Source organism: Geotrypetes seraphini, chromosome 3 (assembly GCF_902459505.1).
Source record: "Geotrypetes seraphini chromosome 3, aGeoSer1.1, whole genome shotgun sequence".
NCBI lineage: Eukaryota > Metazoa > Chordata > Amphibia > Gymnophiona > Dermophiidae > Geotrypetes > Geotrypetes seraphini.
Genome location: NC_047086.1, coordinates 44193690 through 44216265, shown reverse-complemented (window position 1 = coordinate 44216265; position 22576 = coordinate 44193690). Strand labels below are relative to the sequence as shown.

General features: G+C 44.6%; 1 protein-coding gene across 6 annotated transcripts in view; it reads right to left on the bottom strand.

Moving 5' to 3' along the window:
• PHIP (pleckstrin homology domain interacting protein) overlaps positions 1 to 22576 on the bottom strand; it is a 603903-nt gene that overhangs the window by 335505 nt on the left and 245822 nt on the right. For all 6 annotated transcript variants that reach the window (XR_004538753.1, XM_033937022.1, XM_033937020.1 and 3 more), the window contains exons 14-15: positions 10764 to 10898; positions 8241 to 8369 (exon numbers count right to left, since the gene is read on the bottom strand). Coding sequence is in view for 5 of the 6 variants with exons in the window: in XM_033937022.1 (XP_033792913.1) it covers positions 8241 to 8369; positions 10764 to 10898 (264 nt within the window). In the remaining variant the exon portion in view is untranslated. The remainder of the gene's footprint in view (positions 1 to 8240; positions 8370 to 10763; positions 10899 to 22576) is intronic.

Below are 22576 nucleotides of genomic sequence, written 5' to 3'. Positions count from 1 at the left end.
GATCAATTCTGCGGTCCTTTATTAGCGCCTCTACCATCTTTCCCAGTACCAAGGTTAGACTCACCAGCCTGTAGTTTCCCGGATCTCCCCTCGAACCTTTTTTGAAGATCGGCGTAACATTCACCACCTTCCAGTTTTCCGGAATCTTTTCCAGTTTAATCAACAGATTGGCTATTAGTTGAAGCAGTTCAGCTATAGTCCCTTTCAGTTCCTTGATGACCCTCAGATGGATGCCATCCGGTCCCAGGGATTTATCGCTCTTAAGCCTATCAATCTGTCTGCATACCTCTTCTAGACTGACTGGCAACCCTGTCAGTTTCCCATCTTCGTTTCCAGCGTATAGCTTGATGGGTTCCGGTATGCTGTGTATATTCTCTTTAGTATATACAGACGCAAAAAATGTGTTCAGTTTGTAGGCGATTGCTTTGTCCTCCTTTAGCACTCCCTTTATTCCATGGTCATCCAACGTTCCCACCGCTTCCTTCGTGTGTCATTTTCCCTTAATATATCGAAAGAACGGCTTGAAGCTTTTCACCTCCTTGGATATTTTTTCCTCGTAGTCTCTTTTGGCCCCTCTTACCGCCTTATGGCACCTGCGTTGATGTTTGTGTGCTTATTCCAGTTTTTGTCGGTTCTTGACCTTTTCCATTCCTTAAACGAAGTTTTCTTGTCTCTGATTGCTTCCTTCACCTCTACGGTGAGCCACGCCGGTTCCTTGTTCTTTTTCCTCTTGGATTACTTGTTGATACGCGGTCTGATGTAGAGGTTAAATAGGAGGGGAGATAGAAGGGCACCATGGGGAACACCGTATTTGATAGGTTTGGGGTCAGATTTGTGTGGTCCTAGTAGGACTGTTTGGGTTCTTGGTGAAGGAAGGAGGTGAACCACTGGAGGGCAGAGTCCTTGATTCTGAGATCACAGAGTCTGGATAAGAGGAGGTGGTGGTTGACAGTGTCAAAGGCAGCGCTGAGGTCAAGTAGGACCAGTAAGGCATTGCTGCCTTTGTCGAGTATTGACCAGCTGTCATCTATGATCCAGGAGTACTGACTCTGTGCTGTGGCCTGCTCGGAAGCCAGATTGTGCGGGGGACAAGGCATCTTGTTATTCTATGAAACGATGTAATCTGCGAAGCATTATTCATTCTAAGAGTTTGAAGACAAATGGGAGGTTGGAGACTGGCCGATAATTTCTGGATTCGTTAGGGTCGAGGGCGGGGGTTTTGAGTGTGGGTTTGATAATAGCCGACTTCTAGCTGAGTGCTACTGTCCCAGTGGAGAGGGAGGAATTAATGATGGGGAGGATAGATTCCACCATGGCGTCTTCTGTGGATAGTAGGAGGCTGGATGAGCAGGGGTCAAGGATGGTGCCAGAGGGCTTGAGTTCTCTCAGGGTTTCGAGAACCTCAGAATCGGTGGCCATGTGAAGTTGGGATAGAGTGGCAGAGGATGGAATACTGGGGTTGGGGGTATGTTGGTGGGGGGTTGGTGCTGGCGGCGGTGTCAAGATTATTGCGGATGGTATGTACCTTGGACTGGAAGAAGTCCAAGAGAGTCTCACTATCAAGTTCAGTTGGGTTGTTGTGGGGGTTTTTTTCCTTGGGCATTGGTGAAGAGTTGGTCAGTAAGGGTAAATAGTTGTTTGGATCTGGCTGGGACTTTCTGCAGGAAGTGAGAGTAGTAGGCTTTCTTTGCTTCTAGGATGGCGGCTTAGTAGGTGGTAGATGTTTTTTCCCAGTGAGCTTTGGATTCTCAATTTGGGTGTTTGATCCAGTTTCTTTCTGCTTTCCTCAGTGATCTTTTTATGGATTGGAAGTCACTGGTGTACCAGGGAGCAGGTGTTTTGTTGGTGGTTATTCATGTTGTTTTTCTCTGAGCGAGGCTATTATAGAGGGACTGGATGTTGGAGTGCCAGGTGGAGGCTGCTAGGTCGATAGAGTGGGGATGTTAGGTGAAGGTTTTGTTTAGATTGCAAATGCCTGCGGCCATGACTATAGGTTTGACTGAGTTAGGGATGCGATGTTGAGTGGGTGGAATAGGGCCTTTTAGCGGGGATGGGGTAGTTTCAAGCGGGAGTTGGAACTCAATGAGGTGGTGGTCTCACCATGGGGCAGGTGTAGTGGTGCAGGTTGTTTGTTGGGGCTCTGCAGTCAGGTCCTTATGGGTGAAGATTAAGTTTAAAGTGTTGCCTGCTGAGTGTGTGGGGGTGGGTATAGCTTGGTGGAATCCTGGGTTGGTGAGGGAGGAGAGGAAGCTGTCACTCATTCCTGAGGTGTTGGGGTAATTTGGGAAGTTGAAGTCTCCTAGGATGCTCACATGTTGTGGAAGATGGATAGCTCGGTGATGAATTTGAGGAGGCACTCTAGGGCTTCTGCTGTGGACTGGGGGGCTCTGTAGAGTAGAATGAGGGTGATTTTTAAGATTGACGTAGGAGCAGGAGAGTCCGGGCACCCCTCTTTCTCCCGAAGATGGAAGGAGCCTTGTCGGAAGAAGCAGGAGGGAACGGACACCCCTCCTGCTCCCAACTATTTTAAAGATACCGGGATGGATGGGCCAGGCCCGACCGCCTGGGCCGACCAGGGGTAGGAGGCCTAGCAGCAGGAGGGACTGAGCACCACTCCTGCTCCCAACTTTTTGGTGCAGGGGGTGGGTGGGCCGTGCCGGGAGGGAGGCGAGGGACATGCCGGTCACAGGGAAGGAGGTCGAGGGAGAGATCGGGGAAGAGCAGGGCAGGCAGGAGAGATCGGGGCAGAGCAGGGCAGGCAGGAGAGATCGGGGCCTGGGGTGGGGTTGGGCAGGGCCGGTGTGTCGGGCCGGTGGGTGGGGCTAGTGTAGGCTCTCCTGCCTGCCCTGCTCTGCCCCGATCTCTCTTGCCTGCTCGCCGGACTCTCCTGCTCTCTGCTGCCGTTCTCCGCAGTGCAGGCCCATTTTAAAACCAAAGGCTTACACTGCAGTGAACGGCGGCAGAGAGCAGGAGAATCTGGCGAGCAGGCAAGAGAGATCAGGGCAGGCAGGAGAGATCGGGGCTGAGCCCTGACAGCAGTGACAGGAGGCTGCTTCTCCTGTCACTACTGTCAGGGTGTGCACATGAGCGGGGATCGCTCTCTAGTGATCCTGGCTGTGGGTAGGGGGTGTGTTAACGATCATCCCCATTTGCATGCAGGCCTTTAGTGAATTTGTTGACCTGCATGCATACAGAAATAGATCGCACACGGTTTGGAGGGTTAGTGAATCTAGGCCTTAGAGTCCAACAAAAAGATAGATTAGATAAAGAGATAGATAGATCTTGTTTTTCTCCTTTTTAATACTTGTAAATACTAGCCGGGGGGTGGGGGGGGGGTTGAAAAGAATGTCATGAGTAGATGGCTACAGTAAATAAATAAGTACAGGAACACTAAGGAAAATAAGAGCTAATGCCTGTATGAACTATGGTCTCTAGAAAATCATTGTTTCTAGGTTTATATAAAAAAATAATAAATTATTAAAAAAAGAGCTGAGTGAAGATATTGCAAGAAAACCTTGAGAGCTTGGGAAAAACATTACTCGGAAGGAGCTGAAATGTAAAAATGGAAGTAAAAAAGTGATGAATAGAGTGAGAAGCAATGCTAACCTAGACAGACAGTGCTGTGAACAAGGCTGCCCTGTGAACTTCTAAAAGCTAAGTTACTCAGCATTTCATATTCTGCTCTTTTCACTGTTTTTCAGCATTATATCTGCTTAATTTCTCTTCTCCTGCCTGTTTCTTACCTAAAAAAATACAAAAAATAAACCCTTGTCATTCCTTTGTTAAATTGTATTTCCTCTTTCCCTTTCCCTTCATAGGATTAAGGGTAAGACTTATAGTCCCACCAACCCCAGGGACCACTTTTCATATATAGAGACCCAAATAATCAGGACTACTCAAATCTAGTCACTTCACAACCAATCAAGATGACCTTTATTCTATGCAATCACTGTGGTGCTTTAATTCCAAGACATACTATTTGGAGGCTTAAGGCTTGCCCCACCTGTCTTCAACTTGCTAGTATTAAGGAGGAGCTCTGCAAACTTAAACAGGAATTGAATACAATTAAAGCAGCTTCCATCACTCCACAAAATCATATCAACTTACCACCTCTACCTCAAAGAATAAAACAGCCCAGGAATAAATGGGTCACAGTAGGCTCAGGAAGATTACGACATGTAACACAGAAACATCCACCTTCACAAATATTACCTCTACAGAATTCCTTCGCTCCACTAGTGCACTGCGATACTCAAGAAAACAGAAGGGAGGTGGGACTGGAACCAATGAAGGTAACTCAAGAGAACAAGCGCACCCTAAGCACAAATAAAAAAGCCAAAAAAAAAAAAAAACTATTACTGTTGGGGGATTCCATCATCAGAGCCATTAACCTTGGAACACAAGGCAAGGAGACCAAAATAGTGAAATGTCTTCCAGGATCCTCAGCTACCAGGAGTTCCAGGCAAATACCGACTATAATTAAGGAAGAAACTAAGGATTTTAACACTGATGTTGTCATCCATCTGGGAACAAATGACCTGGCCAACAACTCCACACTTGCAGCACAGAAAGCTTTACAGGAGCTTGGTGAAGGCGTGAAACCTTTTGTAAACACTTTAGCTTTTTCTGAAATACTGCCTGCATATGGAAAGGGAGAGCAAAGAGTGAAAAACACGGAGGACTTTAATAGATGGCTCAAAGCCTGGTGTCATCAAGAAGGCTTCAGGTACATAGGAGGATGGGGAAATACATGGAAGGACAAGAAGTTATATTGCACTGATGGGTTACATATTACTACAGCAGGAAAAAGAAACCTTGCAGAGAAATTTAGACAATATTTTTCGAGGCATTTCAACTAGAAGTTGGGGGTGGTGTATGTACGAAGGACAATTATAGACACCACCCCCGGCAAAAGAAAAAATGTGATAGTAGTAAAGACTGCAACATAAACAATATCAGCAACTCATTTCTTAGTATTGCAACGGAAAGTGAAACAAAACAAAAATCCATACGAAAAAGAAGATCATCGTTGAAAAATACCGTATTTGCCGGCGTATAAGACGACTTTTTAGTACCTTAAAATCCTCCCCAAAGTCGGGGGTCGTCTTATACGCCGGGTACAGTTTACATGCCCTTACTTGCGGGGCTGGATGTACTCAGTCGCGCGGCTCTTCTTCTCCCTACCTTCTCTGCTTGCAGCACAGAGCCGAACGGAAGTCTTCCCGACGTCAGCGCTGACGTCGGAGGGGAGGGAGGGCTTAAACAAAGCTTAAACAAAGCCCTCCCTCCCTCCGACGTCAGCGCTGACGTCGGGAAGACTTCCATTCGGCTCTGTGCTGCAGGCATGGCAGGTAAGGAGAAGGAGAGTAGCCTCGCGGTACCAAGAGAGAGGGGCGGCCGCCCCGCCCCGGTTGCAGCACAGCCGGCCAGGTCCCCTTACTTTTGTGGCACTTCCCCGACCGACCGACAACAGCCCGGGTCCGACAAACTTCCCCGCCCTTAACCGCGAATCTAAATTACCTTCTTACAGCAGCTGTAAGAAGGTAATTTAGATTCGCGGTTAAGGGCAGGGAAGTTTGTCGGACCCGGGCTGTTGTCGGTCGGTCGGGGAAGTGCCACAAAAGTAAGGGGACCTGGCTGGCTGTGCTGCACCCGGGGCGGTAGAGAAGGAGGGGGGGGAGAAGGACGCTGAAATGCCATGGTGAAGACAGGAGGGGGGGGGGGAAGGACTCTGAAAGTACTTGAAGATAGAGGAGGGAGAAGAACGCTGAAAGCACATGGGGGAATACAAAGGGGTGGAGAAGGAAGAAGGGGTCGTCTTATACGGCGAGTATAACACAAAACTCTATTTTTTAACTAAAAGTTGGGGGGTCGTCTTATACGCCCAGTCGTCCTATACGCCGGCAAATACGGTAGCTGGAAAGCGATGACCACAAATGCTCGCAGTCTAAGCAACAAAGTTCATGATCTGCAAGCCCTGATGTTAGAGGCAGATCTAGATATTGTCGCTATCACAGAGACATGGTTCAGTGAATCACATGGATGGGATGCAAACATACCGGGATATAATCTTTTTAGGAAGGACAGAGATGGTCAAAAAGGCAGAGGAGTAGCTCTCTATGTAAACATCGATATCCAAGCGACTGAAATGCAAGGGACCTGGGGAGAGGAAGAAGCGATATGGATTGCTCTGAAAAGAGAAGATGGAACTTCTATCTACATGGGTGTAGGCTACAGACCTCCAACTCAATCGCAGCAAATTGATAAGGATCTAATTGTGGATATCCAAAAGTTTGGAAGGAAAGAGGAGGTTTTGCTGTTGGGAGATTTCAACCTGCCGGATGCGGAATGGAATGTTCCGTCTGCGGAATCAGAAAGAAGTAGGGAGAGTGTGGATGCCTTTCAAGAGACTCTGCTCAGACAAATGGTGACGGAACCCACAAGGGAAAAAGCGATATTGGATCTGGTCCTCACAAATGGAGAGAGTATCTCTAATGTTCGAGTGGGTGCTCACCTAGGAAGTAGCGATAATCAAACTGTTTGGTTTGATATAACGGCTGAAGTGGAGAGCGGCCGCACGATACTTAAAGTCCTAGATTTCAAATGTACGGACTTTAATGCAATGGGAGAGTACCTGAAGAAAGAGCTGTTAGGATGGGAGGACATAAGAGAAGTGAAAAGACAGTGGTCTAAGCTGAAAGGAGCGATAAAAATGGCTACGGACCTTTATGTGAAGAAAATCAATAAAAACAAGAGAAAAAGGAAGCCGATATGGTTCTCCAACCTAGTGTCTGAGAAAATAAAGGCGAAAGAGTTGGCGTTCGTGAAATATAAAAAAAACCCAAGAAGAGGAGAGCAGAAAGGACTACAGGGTGAAACTGAAAGAAGCTAAGAGAGATACGTCTGACGAAAGCACAGGCGGAAGAACAAATTGCTAAAAATGTAAAAAAGGGAGACAAAATTTTTTTCAGATATATTAGTGAAAGGAGGAAAATGAAAAATGGAATTGCTAGGCTAAAAGATGCTGGGAACCAATATGTGGAGAGTGATGAGGAGAAAGCAAATGTGCTAAACAAATACTTCTGTTCTGAGTTCACAGAAGAAAATCCTGGAGAAGGACCAAGTCTAGCAAAGTTACACGAGAAAATGGAGTACATTCTGCGCCGTTCACAGAGGAGGGTGTTTATGAGCAACTTGAAAAACTGAAGGTGGACAAAGCGATGGGACCAGACGAGATCCATCTCAGGATACTAAGGGAGCTCAGAGAGGTTCTGGCGAGTCCTATTAAAGACTTGTTCAACAAATCTCTGGAGACGGGAGTGATTGGAGGAGAGCGGATGTGGGGATTGGAGGAGAGCGGATGTGGTCTCTATTCATAAAATTGGCTACAGGGATGAAGCAGGAAACTACAGGCCGGTGAGCCTCACTTCAGTTGTTGGAAAAATAACGGAAGTGTTGCTGAAAGAAAGGATAGTGTACTTCCTTGAGCAGAGGAGAGGGGAGCAGAGTGACTACAAGACAGAGTAGAAAAAGAAATGTGAAAAAAGGAATGAGCTAAAGGAGTTTGTATCATGTAGAGGCAAATCAGAAGAGGCAATGATGTAAATTCAGAAAAATAAGCTCAAAAATAGGGGAGAGTTAGAGAAGGGAGGACAAGGTAATGGAAGAGATGAGGAGGAAGAGTTTATTCTGAATTTCCATATTTCAGGGATTTCAATTTAACAATTCACAATTAACAACTGCAAATAGAATCAGCTTCTTTCAACTGATAATATCTGCGGTAGCAATTACAGACATTGCTGTGCTGCTACACTGCCAAACAACAACTGTCTGAGGATCTCCAGACTGTGGATTCCAAAAGTAAAATCATTGAAAACCAAAAGCTTTAGTTATGATGCACTATTATGCTGGGGAAAATTCTGCAACAAAATTTTTAAATTTTCTATCTTCCAGATTTTTTTCTTGTTTAAAATTACTAATCAAAGACAATGTAAACTGAACTGTATGCTGCATATACTCCAAGTTACAAACAAATTAATATACTATATATAGTTAATGTTAAGATAGTTTATAATAAGACAATATATAGAATATTGTGCATAGACATTTTTTTTTTTTTCTTCCCAGACCTCCCCAGGAGTATATCTTTAACAATCTCTGAAAAACAGATTTATATATTCTTAATAGACCTTAATAGCTGGAGATTAATAGAAAAGGGAAATGTCTCTCTTCATCCTTACCTTGTCATATTTGCTACTGGAGCCAAAGCCAAATATCAGAAGATGGCCATGGGAGTCAGTACATGCAAAGTGCTGACCATCTGGTGAACACTTGCAATCAAAAACAGCTCCATGTCCCTGGCCTTCAATCTGGAATTTAAGCAAGAAAACAACCATTAGGTAATGATAATAAATGAAGACTTCAATCCTTTCAGTGCATGATATTCTATAACATACATCCTTATTTCCTCTGAGGTATATACAAACATACAGGGCGTATCATTTCAATGCTCATGGGAATTCAATCCAATCTAGGAATTTAAAAACATTTACAGAAATCAAAACACTACTGATTTATGAAAGATCAGAATATTTGACAACAGATTTTTATTTTAAAACAGTTTATATTTAAAAAATTAGCATTTAATTATCTCATAAACATTACCAATTCACAATGAATTGATATAACTAATAAAAGATAAATTACATAAAAAGTCACAGAGGCTTACATAATAAACAATCCAATTACAAAACACAGAAAAGAACGCCAACTCTATAAATAAAAGAAACAATCATACAAGAGCCATACAAACTCTAAAACCATTTTTAAAAAACCAAACTACAAATGAATGGTTCTTGCAGTACCCCAAATCGCATACCTTAATCATAAAGAATAAAAAAAAAAGAAAAAATAATGAAATCAAATTTACTCTAAGGGAAATACCAAAAGTCTTTTGAAAACAAAAAGATTTCAGAAGAAAGGTGAATTTAGGAAAAGAAAGTTCAGCACATACCGTATATATTCGAATAGGTAGTTAATGGAAGTCACTCGGAGGAAGGAAAAGTGAGTAGTGGAGTCCCTCAGGGTTCAGTGCTGGGGCTGATCCTGTTCAATATGTTTGTGAGTGACATTGCTGAAGGGTTAGAAGGAAAAGTATGCCTTTTTATGGATGATATCAAGATTTGTAATAGAGTAGACACTGAAGAGGGAGTGGAAAATATGAAAAAGGATCTGCAAAAGTTCAGAGGAATGGTCTAATATCTGGCAACTAAAATTCAATACAAAGAAATGCAGAATAATGCATTTGGGGATTAACAATCGGAAGGAGCCATATATGCTGGGTGGGGAGAGGCTGATATGCACGGAGGGGGAGAGGGACCTTGGGGTGATCATGTCCAAAGATCTAAAGGCGAAAAAACAATGCGACAAGGCGGTGGCTGCTGTCAGAAGGATGCTGGGCTGTATAAAGAGAGGCGTAACCAGTAGAAGAACGAAGGTGTTGATGTCCCTGTACAGGTCGTTGGTGAGGCCCCACTTGGAGTATTGTGTTCAGTTTTGGAGACCGTATCTGGCAAAGACACAAAAAGGCTTGAAGTGGTCCAGAGTAGGGCGACAAAAATGATAGGATGTTAGCAACAAAACACGAACAACGAAAGATTTGAATCCCTGAATATGTATACCTTAAGAGGAAAGGAGGGACTGGGAAGATGTGATTCAGACGTTCAAATACTTGAAAGGTATTAATAGAACATAATCTTTTCCAGAGAAAGGAAAATGGTAAAAGCAGAGGACATAATTTGAGGTTCTATGAAAGATACAGAAATAAGAGTGTCGTAGCATCCCATTCATTTTCAGTTCAAGGTCCTACTATTTGGAATTCTCTGCCAAAAATATATGGCTAGAAACTAATTTGGAATAATTTAAAACTTAATTTAATTTAATACTTTTCAATGATGCTTTGCCGTGAATTGTGGAAAACAGGAAGACAAGCACATGACATTATGTTCTACCCTTCTCCTTTTATAATTTTAAAAATGAATGTACTTTTATTGTCCACCCTCACTATCTAGATTTATTATAACGATACTCCATTCTTTAATTTTTTATTTTAGAATTGTAAGCCGCTGAAAAGGTTTTTACCATAATGAGCAGGATTGCAAGTTTTAAAAAACTTGGAAACATAATAGAAATATGAAAGTTCTAGCAACTTTTCAAGTTATGTCTCTGGTTCAGGTTCCATCAAATGTTGTCCAGTGTGATGATTACTTATCATGTTTGTCCTCAAAGAAAAAGATAAAGCCTCAGAAACAGATTTGTAGAATGGCACATTCTAGGTTTTATTGCCGACACCTCCATGCTAAAACAAGTCTGCAAGAAATAGGGAAGTGACCAGTAGTAGGAAATTCAGAAGTAGAAAAAAAGCAGATAAAGCAATGTTGATGGGGAAAGGGAAAGGGAAGCAGAAAAAAAGAATGAAGAGAGATGAATAGATGGAGAAAGATATTGAAGAAAAGAGAAAAAAGGTTGGCAATAATGAAAAGGTGAAAAGATCTGCTAAAAATGATGAGAAGAGATATAAGGATGAAAGCTGATAAGTAGACTTTTTTGCCCTATTACTTTAAAACCTTTAACCCTTCTTATGCTTTCAAGTGTCTATCCCTCTGCCAGAGCTATGCCTTCACATGGTTGAAACAAGGTAGACATGGGTGATACTGTTGAGAAGCAAAAGAAAGACATATTTCTTAAGTAGCTAAGTTATTTACCATGTTGAAGTATGAGCGGATTTTGAATCCTCTTGCTAGATCCCAGACTATTACATTTCCATCATGGCCAGCAGAGAAGAGAATTCTAGGATCAAATGGATGAGACTCAAGTACAAAAACCTCATCTTCATGTCCCTAAAATAAAACAGCAGAGAAAAAAAATTACTTTAAATAACTTGGATGTACTGTTTTTGTCATATTTATTTAATTTGTTTTATATCCCATCCTCCCCAGAGCTCAGAATGGGTTACAAGGGTTACTTAATAACTGAACAAAAACGAGATACAGATAAAACTAAGGTGGTAGTATGGGCTACAGTGATAATTGTCTAATACAGTGGTTCATCCTAAATTAGCAAACATAGAACGAGGATTTTTAACATACAGATAGTTCACCTTACATTAGCAATTCCAGAAATGTTAGTTTCACATACGAGGTCTGTTCAAAAAGTTCCTGGACTGATTTTATAAAAATTTATTAAACAATCTTACAACTTATTCCACTGGGCCCCCTTAAATTTCAGCAATATTTCAGATTACTAAATAAAACAAAAAATATCCCAGTACTGAACTTTTTACAGCAGCAGCAGTAGTTAATTTTTGATCACAGATGGGTGGCCTGTGGGCAGAGGCATACAGTAGTTAACAGGTTGCTGTGAAAACTATTTTTAATGCTGATTCTCTAAAACCTCTCTCTTAGAACCAGGCTTACTGAGGGTTAGGCACTAGGCCAGCATTCCTTCCCTCAAGGATCACTTAAGAAAGTCCTCAGAGTTCCTAGCATTCTATTTGCTTTCTTAGCAGCCGCTGTACATTGAGCTGAGGGTTTCAACATATCCTCAATCTTAATTGTGAGCATTTCCAAATGCATTCTCTTTTGTCCTTCCAGCATGCAGCTCTTTCCCCCATCCACTTTCCTCTTTGTGTCCTAAGTATGAATAGATAAACAGAGTAGCAGAAAAAACCAGAAAGACAATGGGGGCCACCTAAGAGTTCTCTGGGGACCACTACTGGCCCTCAGGCTTTACACTGAAGAACACTAATCTAGCCCATATCTTGTTTCTAGCAGAGACTAATCTAGGTCAGAATTACCTGGCAAGATCCTAAAAAGTAGCAAGATTCCATTCTGCTTAACTGAAAGATAAGCAGTGGCTTGCCCTATGACTTTACATACTTGAATTTGTTCTTTTTTTTTTTAAACACAGCTACCTTAACTGTTTTACTACATCTGCTTGCAAAAAAATTAAGAGTTCATTGATTTAAGTGCAAAATCATTTTATTCTATATAATTTCATGGTGTGTCTTCTAGTCTTTGTACTTTTCAAGAGAATTAACAGTTGATTTGTTTACCTATTCCACTTCATTTAAAGATTTTATAATCCTGTATCATATTTTCCCTCAGTTATTTTTTCTCTGAACTGAAGAGCCCTAACCTCTTTAACCCTCCCTCATAAAACATTCCATTCCCTTCCATTTCATTTAAATTAAATCAATTTAACTCCCTAGTAGAAACAAGACTTGATTTAAATAGCACAGTTACTTACCGTAACAGGTGTTATCCAGGGACAGCAGGCATATATTCTCACATGTGGGTGACGTCATCTACGGAGCCCCGATGCGGACAGCTTTTTCAAGCAAACTTGATTGAAGGTTTAAAGTTTGCTCTGCTGCTCCACGCATGCGTGCCTTCCTGCTCCACTAGAGGGCGCATCTCCCCCTCGTGGTCTCCAGTTCACTTAACCAGCAAAGAAGCCAACCTCGGGGAGGCGGGCGGGTTGTGAGAATATACGCCTGCTGTCCCTGGATAACACCTGTTACGGTAAGTAACTGTGCTTTATCCCAGGACAAGCAGGCATGATATTCTCACATGTGGGTGACCTCCAAGCTAACTGAAAAGGGATGGAGGGAAGTTGGCAATTTAAGCAAATAGATTACGTAATACCGATTGGCCAAAACGGCCATCGCTCCTGGACAATGTATCCAGGCAGTAGTGGGAGGTGAAAGTATGAACCGAAGACCACGTGGCAGCCTTGCAGATTTCCTCAATTGGTGTGGACTGGAGGAAGGCTACGGAGGCTGCCATTGCTCGGACTTTATGTCCCGTTACTCGACCATGCAGTGCGAGACCAGCCTGAGCGTAGCAAAAAGAAATACAAGCAGCCAACCAGTTGGGGCAGAGCCTGGAAAAAAACGACTTCTAGGCTCAGCGGAAAAATTTGAACTGGAGACCACGAGGGGGAGATGCGCCCTCTAGTGGAGCAGGAAGGCACGCATGCGTGGAGCAGCAGAGCAAACTTTAAATCTTCAATCAAGTTTGCTTGAAAAAGCTGTCCGCATCGGGGCTCCGTAGATGACGTCACCCACATGTGAGAATATCATGCCTGCTTGTCCTGGGATAAAATGGTTTTCTACAGAAACATTCAATCCGCACCTTAATATTTACAGCCAGATTAAGGTTTCTTTTTCTTTTTTAATAACTTTTCAGATTACTGATATGGTTATACTATTAGAAATAGGAATATAAGAATAGCCTTACTGGATCAGATCAATGGTCCATCTAACCCAGTAACCTCTCCTCACAGTGGCCAATACAGGTCACTAGTAACTCACAAAAACCCAAATACAGTGGTACCTCGGTTTACGAGTGTTTTGCAAGACGAGCAAAACATTTGCAAAATCGGTGCCTCGGAAACCGAGCATGGCTCAATTTACGAGCACCCCCCGCCACGATCCGCCCCCCCCCCCCCCCCGCCACGGTCCGACCCCTCCCCCCTCCGACACAATTGGGCGCCCCCCCCCCCTTCTTACCCTCATCTGGGCACTCTTGAAAATCAGCCTTCTCCTCTGCTGGGTCTTGAGCATGCTCAGATGCTCAAGGCCCAGCAGAGGAGGAAGCCGATTTTCAAGAGTGCCCAGATGAGGGTAAGAAGCGGCGGGGGGGTGTCCAATTGTGTCGGGGGGATGTCGGATTGTGGCGGGGGGGGTCGGATCGTGGCGGGGGGGTGCCGGTTCGAGGCAGGGGGGGGTGCCGGATCGCAGGGGGGGGGGTGCCTGATCGCGGGGGGGGGGCCTTCGAGGTGAGCAATGCCGGTTCTCGGGGGGGGGGGAACGCATCAAAGCGAGTTTTCATTATTTCCTATGGGGAAACTCATTTTGATAAACGAGCATTTTGGATTACGAGCATGCTCCTGGAACGGATTATGCTCGTAATCCAAGCACTGTAGTAGCAAAATTCCATGCTACCAATCCAGGACAAGCAGTGGCTTCCCCCATGTCTGTCTCAATAACAGACAATGGACATTTCCTCCAAGAAATTGTTCAAACCTTTCTTAAAATCAGTTAAACGCTCTTACCACAGCCTCTGGCAACACATTCCAAAGCTTAACTATTCTCTGAGTGAAAAAAATATTTCCTCCTATTGATTTTAAAACTTTTGAGTGATTTTGTTTATTGGCAGTGGCTTTTGGTGTAATACACAGGCATTTGTTGTTACCTTCATTTTTTGCGGTACATTGTATACCTTATTTACCATGGACCCCTGACGAAGGCGTGTTGTTCGAAACACAGACCGTGTTGGGTCTCTTGGTTGGTAAAAAGGTTTTTTATTACTGCATTTTAACTTTGATACAATAAATTCTTGCCTGCATCGTGTACATTGTCTGCAGTTTTTGTTTGGTTTTCCTGTTTCAGTGGTTTTTCTGCAGATTCGGTTGGATTTTTCTTTTTGTTGATCTCAAAGATGGATTATTTCCAGAATTCTTTAGGTTCATGATAGATTCCCCTAAACAAAAAAGTTAGGCGACGCAAGATCTCCCTCAGTTGAGCCCATGCTGAATCTGTCTCATTAAATCAAATCTGTCTACATGTTCTACAATTTTATTTTTTATAACTGTTTCCACTATTTTGCCCAGCACTGAAGTCAGGCTTACCGGTCTGTAATTTCCCAAATCTCCCTGGAACCCTTTTTACAAAATTGGCCTAACATTGGCCACCCTCCAATCTTCAGGTACTACAGACGATTTTAATGATTGGGCTTTCATGATGGTATTTTTAATGTAAATTATTTTTTTTTATTGAATATAAGGAAATACAATGAGAAATAGATATAAAAGAAAATTGTTAATACAAACATCAAAGATCAGATTTAAACAATTGCAATTTCATCTACCAATCGCTATCCCACCAACCCATATCCCATCCCTACCAACCCAATTTCCAAAATAATAAATATCCCTTCCAGAACTGCATAATAAAATATAAAATAAAATAAAAATTAAGGTTTTCCTAAAAGAACACGACTGCGAGTAGCTGGAGTCAATGTTTCTAAAAATGGCTTCCAAACAAGCAAAATCCTACCTTGCTTCGTATCCCAGTCAGAAATACACATAGCTTCCATTAGCATTAGAGATAACATTTGTGCTCTCCAATGACAATAATTCAGTCCCATAGAACCTATCCATGTAGAAAGAATTGCTTTCAACCCCAATAAAATCACCCTTTTTAAATAACATTGATGCCTGGTTTACAGTTCTAACCTTTGCAACTAATCCTTTTAGTTTCTTTTAAACCATTTTCTTCATTTTATCATTGTCACCCTTTCAACAATTAAACGCCTTTACAGTGGATGTCTTTTGCGACGTCACACCCAATATCAGCTCAAATTTGATCACGTTATGACCACTGTTTTCCAGCAGACCCCACACAGTTAACTCCTGTACTATGCCTTGCATTCCACTAAGGACCAAATCTAAAATAGCTCCCCCCCCCCCTCTTGTTGGTTTCTGGACCAGTAAATCCAAGAAGCAGTCATTTATGACATCTAGGAATTTTACCTCCCTTAAACTCCCCTACGTAAAATTTAACCAGTCAATGTTGGGGTAATTGAAATCACAACAACAATCTCTATAGGGCATATCATGGGACATATAGAGATTGTTGTTGTGATATTTATGTCCTCTCCTTAGTTAATTTTTGGTAATTGAAATCATCCATTTTTATACTGTTGCCCAATTCTCCAGCTTTCCTAATCTCTGAAAACATTTCTTCATCTGTCTGCTCAGTTTGCCCCAAGAGACGGTAGTATAACCCTATCTTTTTATTCCTTCCCTTCACACATGGAATTTCTATCCATATAGATTCCACACTGCTATCTATGTCATGCATAATATTTATTTATTTAACATATAGCGCAACTTCCCTCCAATTTCATCTACTCTACCCTTGTGAAATACCATATATACTCGAATATAAGTTGAACCGAATATAAGTCGAGACCCCCATTTTTCCTCCCAAAAAGAAGAAACATGGTTGACTCAAATATAAGACGGGGGCTTAATATTCAAGTTCCACGCCCTGCCAGGATCTGCACACAGTGTCCCCTCCCTCACGTCCTCCCCTGCCAGGTTCTGCACCCAGCCATCTTCCCTTCCTTCCCTTGCTCTGTACCCAGACCCCCCCCCCTCATTACCTGCCAGGCACTGCACCCAGACCTCTTCCCTCCCTGCCCTACCAGGCTTTGTACACAGCCCCCCTCATTCCCTGCCAAGCTCTGCACCCAGCCCTCTTCCCTCCCTGCCCTACCAGGCTCTGTACCTAGCACCCCCATCACTCCATGCCAGGCTTTGCACCCTGCCTCACATTCCTACATCTGGGTGGTCTAGTGGTAGGCCGGGACAGGAGGGATGTCTCCTGTCCCGGCCGAGTAACTTTTTTTTCCCCACCCCGGGAGCGCTTACCTCCCATTTTTAATCTCTTGTGGCTCAGCGGTGTACAGGGCAGGAGTGATCTTTTCGCGCCCTGCCCCGTGCTGATCCTCTCCGTTCCTGTTCTCTTTTGGTGGCCAGAGGCACACCCGATGGGGCCAAGCTCTTCCTGCTTTCTGCTCGGCCATGCGCTGCTCTCTGAATGGCCGCTGCCAGTTCTCACGGGACGAGAACTGGCGGCGCCCATTCAGAGAGCAGCACGGGGCCGAGCAGGAAGTGCTCGGCCCTGTCGGGTGCGCCGCTTGCCACCAAAAAGGAACAAGAAAAGAGAGGCTCAGCACGGGGCAGGGCACAAAAAGATCGCTCCTGCCCTGTACACCGCTGTACCACCAGGGATTAAAAATGACAGGTAAGCACACGACAGGTGGGGTTAAAAAAAAAAGTTAGACGGCTGGGACAGGAGACAGGAGGCATCCCTCCTGTCCCGGCCTACCATATCGTCCAGGAGGGGGTCAGGTTGATGACCCGAATATGGAACGAGACCCCCATTTTTGGATCATTTTTGTGGCCCCCCAAAATCTTGTTCTATATTCGAGTATATATGGTAATTTGTACCCGGGTAATAGTGTATCTCATTGATTGTCCTCCTTCCACCAGGTCACTGAGATGCCTATTATATCTACCTCATCATTCAGTGCTATATACTCTTAACTCTCCTATTTTATTTTTTAGGCTTCTAGCATTTGTATACAGACACTACAAATTGGTTTTTTTCCCCATGTAACTACAGGCTGCTGAGAAGACAGGGAAAATCTGAATCTTTTACTCTGCCTTCCTATTAAATCCTCCTGGCTTTCTTTCACCATTATTGGAACCTCTACTGGGACTCTCTAAATATCCTGTTTCAATGGTATCCTTCAAGGATACCTAACACCGAACCATCTGCTCCTGGGCAACTGTTGCCCCCCCCAAAAATAAAAAAAATTAAAAAAAATCTCAATTTAAAAGCTGCTCTATCTCCTTTTTAAATGTTAGTGCCAGCAGCCTGGTTCCATCCCGGTTAAGGTAGAGTCCATCCTTTCAGAACAAAAGGTTGCCCAGTTCCTAAAAAATCTAAATCCCTCATCCCTGCACCATCATCTCAACCACGCACTGAGACTTCGGAGCTCTGCTTGCCTCTTGGATCCTGTGCGTGGAACTGGGAGCATTTTTGAAAATGCTACCTTGGATGATCTGGACTTCAGCTTTCTACCTAAGAGCCTAAATTTGGCTTTCAGAACTGCCCTTCCACATTTTCCTATGTCATTGGTATCTACAAGTACCAAGACAACTGGCTCCTCCCCTATCCTACATGACGCTTCAGGTCCGCCACCTTTGCACCAGGCAGGCAAGTGACAAGGCGATCCTCACATCCACCAGCCAACCAGCTATCTACATGCCTAATGATTGAATCACCAACTACAACTGCTGTTCTAACCCTTCCCTCCTGGGCAGAAGCCCCTTGAGAGAAATCCTCGTAGCAAGAGGAGCTGCCCCAACCCAACTGGACTAAAACCAGCCACAAGGGAAGGAGTTGGTCGGGTGTGGAAGACCTTGCGGTGCTTCATTTTACCTAAAGGTTTTCTTCTCTTCAGGGCAGCTCCGCTTGACTCGGGAGCTGCCCCAACCCGACCAGACCTCAGCAGCCACAAAGGAAGGAGTTGGTTGGGTGTGGAAGACCAGCTCCACCCCCAACGACCCTAGTGGCGCTTCTCTTTTAAAGAAGTTTCTGCTTCAGGGCAGCTCCGTTTGAATTGGGAGCTGCTCCAACCCAACCGGACAAAAACCAGCCACAAGGAAAGGAGTTGGTCGGGTGTGGGAGCCCAACTCCACCCCCAACAGCCCTTGCGGCGCTTCTCTTTAAAAAGTTTCCTCTTCAGGGCAGCTCCGTTTGAATCGGGAGCTGCCCCAACCCAAATGACCAGACTAAAGCAGCCGCAAGGGTTGGAGTTGGTCAGGTGTGGGAGCCCAACTCCACCCCAACGGCCTTTGCGGTGCTTCATTTTACCTAAAGGTTTTCTTCTCTTCAGGGCAGCTCCACTTGACTCGGGAGCTGCTCCAACCCGACCGGACCTCAGCAGCCGCAAGGGAAGGAGTTGGTTGGGTGTGGGAGACCAGCTCCAGCCCCAACGGCCCTTGCGGCGCTTCTCTTTTAAAGAAGTTTCCTCTTCAGGGCAGCTCCGTTTGAATCGGGAGGTGCCCCAACCCGACCGGACTAAAATCAGCCGTAAGGGAAGGAGTTAGTCGGGTGTGGGAGCCCAACTCCACCCCCAACGGCCCTTGCGACGTTCCTTTTCTTCTATTAAAAAAACCCCAAAAAAAACCTCTGCAACCCAAAGAACCTCCTACAACCGCACTCTCTATAACTCCTACCTCCTATCGTACACAATGTAGCCACACAATGTAGCCTACAACATAAAAACAAACGCAAACTATCCTAGTGATCTTCCTACTCCTATCCAACTGGAAAGCAACAGCAAATATCATCTCCCCAATTCCAATTATTACAACGACTAATAGAATTCACCACCCAACCAGGAGAACCACATTGGACAGGCACATAAATTACCAGACCTATGCACACCACACCATCAAACCAACATGGGGAAGAAGACCGACAAATCCCTCCATGACCAAACCACATCCTCGCCCAAGACCACTCATCTATCCTAAAACAATAAGCAGTGCACAAACAGAATACACAACACTTGCATGTGCCTACATAAACATCAGAGCTCTAGGCCTAAGACAGAACACATAAAAGACTGGATAGAAAATGAAAACCTGGACTGCCTATTCCTCACAGAAACCTGGCTTACATCAGACTCAGATCCCAGGATAACAGAAGTCTGCCCCAAGGGATACAAAATAACAGTGGTCTGCAGAGAAAAAAAAAAGAGGAGGAGGTCTAGCCATCACAGTCAAAAACTCCCTAAATCTGAATATACTAGCCAAAACGTCCACCCCTTACATGGATCTACTAGCCTGCCAACTCTCATGCACCCCACTAAAAGAATACATAACTTGCATGCCCTGCTACATAACACCAGGGAACTGGAACACAGCCAGACCCGAATTTTATATACCAAAATTCACTAACAGCAACTTACAACCTAATTCTAGGAGACCTAAATCTCCATCTCGAAGACCAATTCTCCAGACAAGTAGAAAACCTACTGTCATTTCTCAAAGCCCTAACATACAAGATTTTAGACCAACAAATCACACATGGAAAAGGTCACCAACTAGACATAGCAGCCTTCATGACTCAACAGCTCTTACTACCAGAGATTCAAACATCACATGGAAAATGGTCTAGATCCCTCTGGTCAGATCACTACACATATTCCTTAAACCTCAACTGGGCCAAAGACAAAACCAAACCAAAACTCCAAAGATCAACCTACAACTCTCATAAATACATCGATCCCTCCAAATTCTGGACTAAAACAGATGCAGCAACGCCAAGAACTTCGTCTCACAATGATGCAAGCTAGGCACAGCTATCCTAGACAAACAAAAATCAGAATTAGCAGATGATCAGACATATGGTTCAATAACAAATTACTTCTACTCAAAAGACAATGCAAACAAATAGAAAGAAAATGGAGAAAGAATAACCAAGAACCCACGAAAACAGCATGGAAAAAACTAAACCAACAATATAAACTGAAAATAAAAGAAAAAAGAAAAACACACTACTCCAACCTAATAGGCAACGAAACCCAAGACACAAAAAAAATTATTCTTAACTAGTCGTTAAGCCCGTTACATTAACGGGTGCTAGAATTTATGTCTGTCTGTATTTTTCTTTCTGTCTCTTTCCTCCCTCCATTTCCCTGTGTAGCGCTGTCTCTGCTTTCTTCCTCAGTCTGCACTCTCAAGCTGTAACATTACTGCTTAGCTTTTTCTCCCTGCAAGCATCTCTGCTCTAGCCCCCTGTCCTTCTGTGACTGTCTGTGTGTCTCTCTCTACTTGTGCACTGTTTGTTTGTTTTTTTCAATCTCTCTTTAGCTCCTGATCCCCTCTCACTGACCCTTGCCGACTGCATGTAATTCCGGTTAGGTTTCCATGGCAACCCTGCTCGCGGGTCTGTTCGGTAGGGTCGTTTTTTCGGGTCTGCCGGCGCCGGGTGGGGAAGAGTCCTGGCTCCTTTTTTGGTTTGGGCGCGTGCAGAGGGGCTCAACAGCGCACAACCACCTTTCCTTCCCTCCCTCCATCAGGTGCAGTGCAGCTCCACCAATGTTAAAAGCAGCCGCATCGAAATCAGAGGCCTGCCACTGCCGTAGCACGTTCCCCTCTGCCTTGGTCCCGCCCCTTCTCTGACATATGGGACCGCGGCAGAGGGAACGTGTTACGGTGGCGGCAGGACTCCAATTTCAAAGCAGCTGCTTTTAACATAGGCGTAGCTGAACTGTACCTGATAGTGGAAGGGAAGGAACGGTGGGGCAAATTTCGTCAACGGCAGTCCTTGTGCGGTTCGAGAGAGGGGGGGGGGTGGAGTCGGCGACTTGCAGCTTCGCGTGCCTCCCACCCCCCCTTCCCTCCGGCTCCGCCGCCGATAGTCTCCACCTGCATTGCCCCTGGCGCAGCACTCACCGGCCCGTCGGGCGGGGAACGGAGGAACAGGTTCAGGGCTGCCAGGGGGGGAGGAGTGAGTCCGGCTGAGACTGGCAGGAAGAGGAAGGCGGAGCAGGTGAGCCGGCACCGAAAAAAACTTTAAAGAGCCAGCCAGACCGTGAGTGCGAGCTATTGTAAGTTTGCATGTGCACTCTTGCCGGCCACGGACATACGGATCACGGAAGCACGCGGATTAGAGTGCGCATGCGCCGCCTACGGTTTTATTATATAGATATTAAAAGAACTCACAGTCACCAAACCCTATCTGGCCAACAACGGAATCCCAACCCCCTCAGCTACACATTTAGCAGAATACTTTAAAAACAAAATCACAACTGCCAGGTCCACCTTCTCCAGAAGCCCAACTCACCTAGAAGAGATCACAAAACCCCCCACAGAAAAAGATTCAGCAGTGGTAGTAGAACCTGGTCCCACTTCCCCACAATACAATGGTCTGACCTAAACAAACTCTACAAAAAATAGAGCCACGCAACCTGCGATCTAAACCACTGCCCACCATACCTATTAAAAACCTCTAGCACCAGATTCCGCGCTCTCCTCTTACAATGGATACAAACCATGCTCACAGATGGCCTTTTCCCGCAAGACCTCAGGGAAATGGTTGTCACCCCGATCCTAAAAGACCCTAAAGGAGCAACAGACCAACCATCCAACTACAGACCCAAAGCCTCAACACCACTCTATGTCAAACTAATGGAAGGCCTGGTAGCCAAACTCCTCACCAACTACCTAGAAGACCACAACATACTCCATCTTACACAATCGAGCTTCAGAACCAACTACAGTACAGAGACTCTACTAGGTTCCCTCCTGGACACAGCTAGACAACACCTCAGCACAAGTTAAAAAAAAATGCTGATTATACAGCTGGATCTCACTGCAGCATTTGACCTGGTGGACCACAACATCTTATTACAAATACTAGAAACAACAGGAATCACAGACAAGGTTCACACATGGTTTCAAGGCTTCCTACAATCAAGAACCTACAGAGTCAAAGTTGAACAAAGAAAAATCAGAACCATGGTCCAACCCCTGCGGCGTACACCAAGGATCTCCACTATCCCTAACTCTCTTCAATCTCTACACTGCATCCCTCGGCACCTGCCTGGACAAATTAGGCTTAACCTCCTATAGCTATGCAGATGACATTACCATTCTCCTTCCTTTTGACCAACCAAAGTCCTCCATGACAGACAAACTACAGAGGACACTTGAAACAGTTGCAACATGGATGAATAATCACAAACTCAAACTGAACCCAGATAAGACAAAATTCATTCTCCTCGGGCATAACGATCAAGATGGCGTCGGAAGCGGACGCCTGAGCAAGCTGTGCTGCTCGTTGCTCCTGGACCCGCATTGTGAGATTCCTCCCCGGTAGCGATATGGGGAAGAGGAAGGGAGTTTCCCGCTTGGTCCCTCTTGCGGC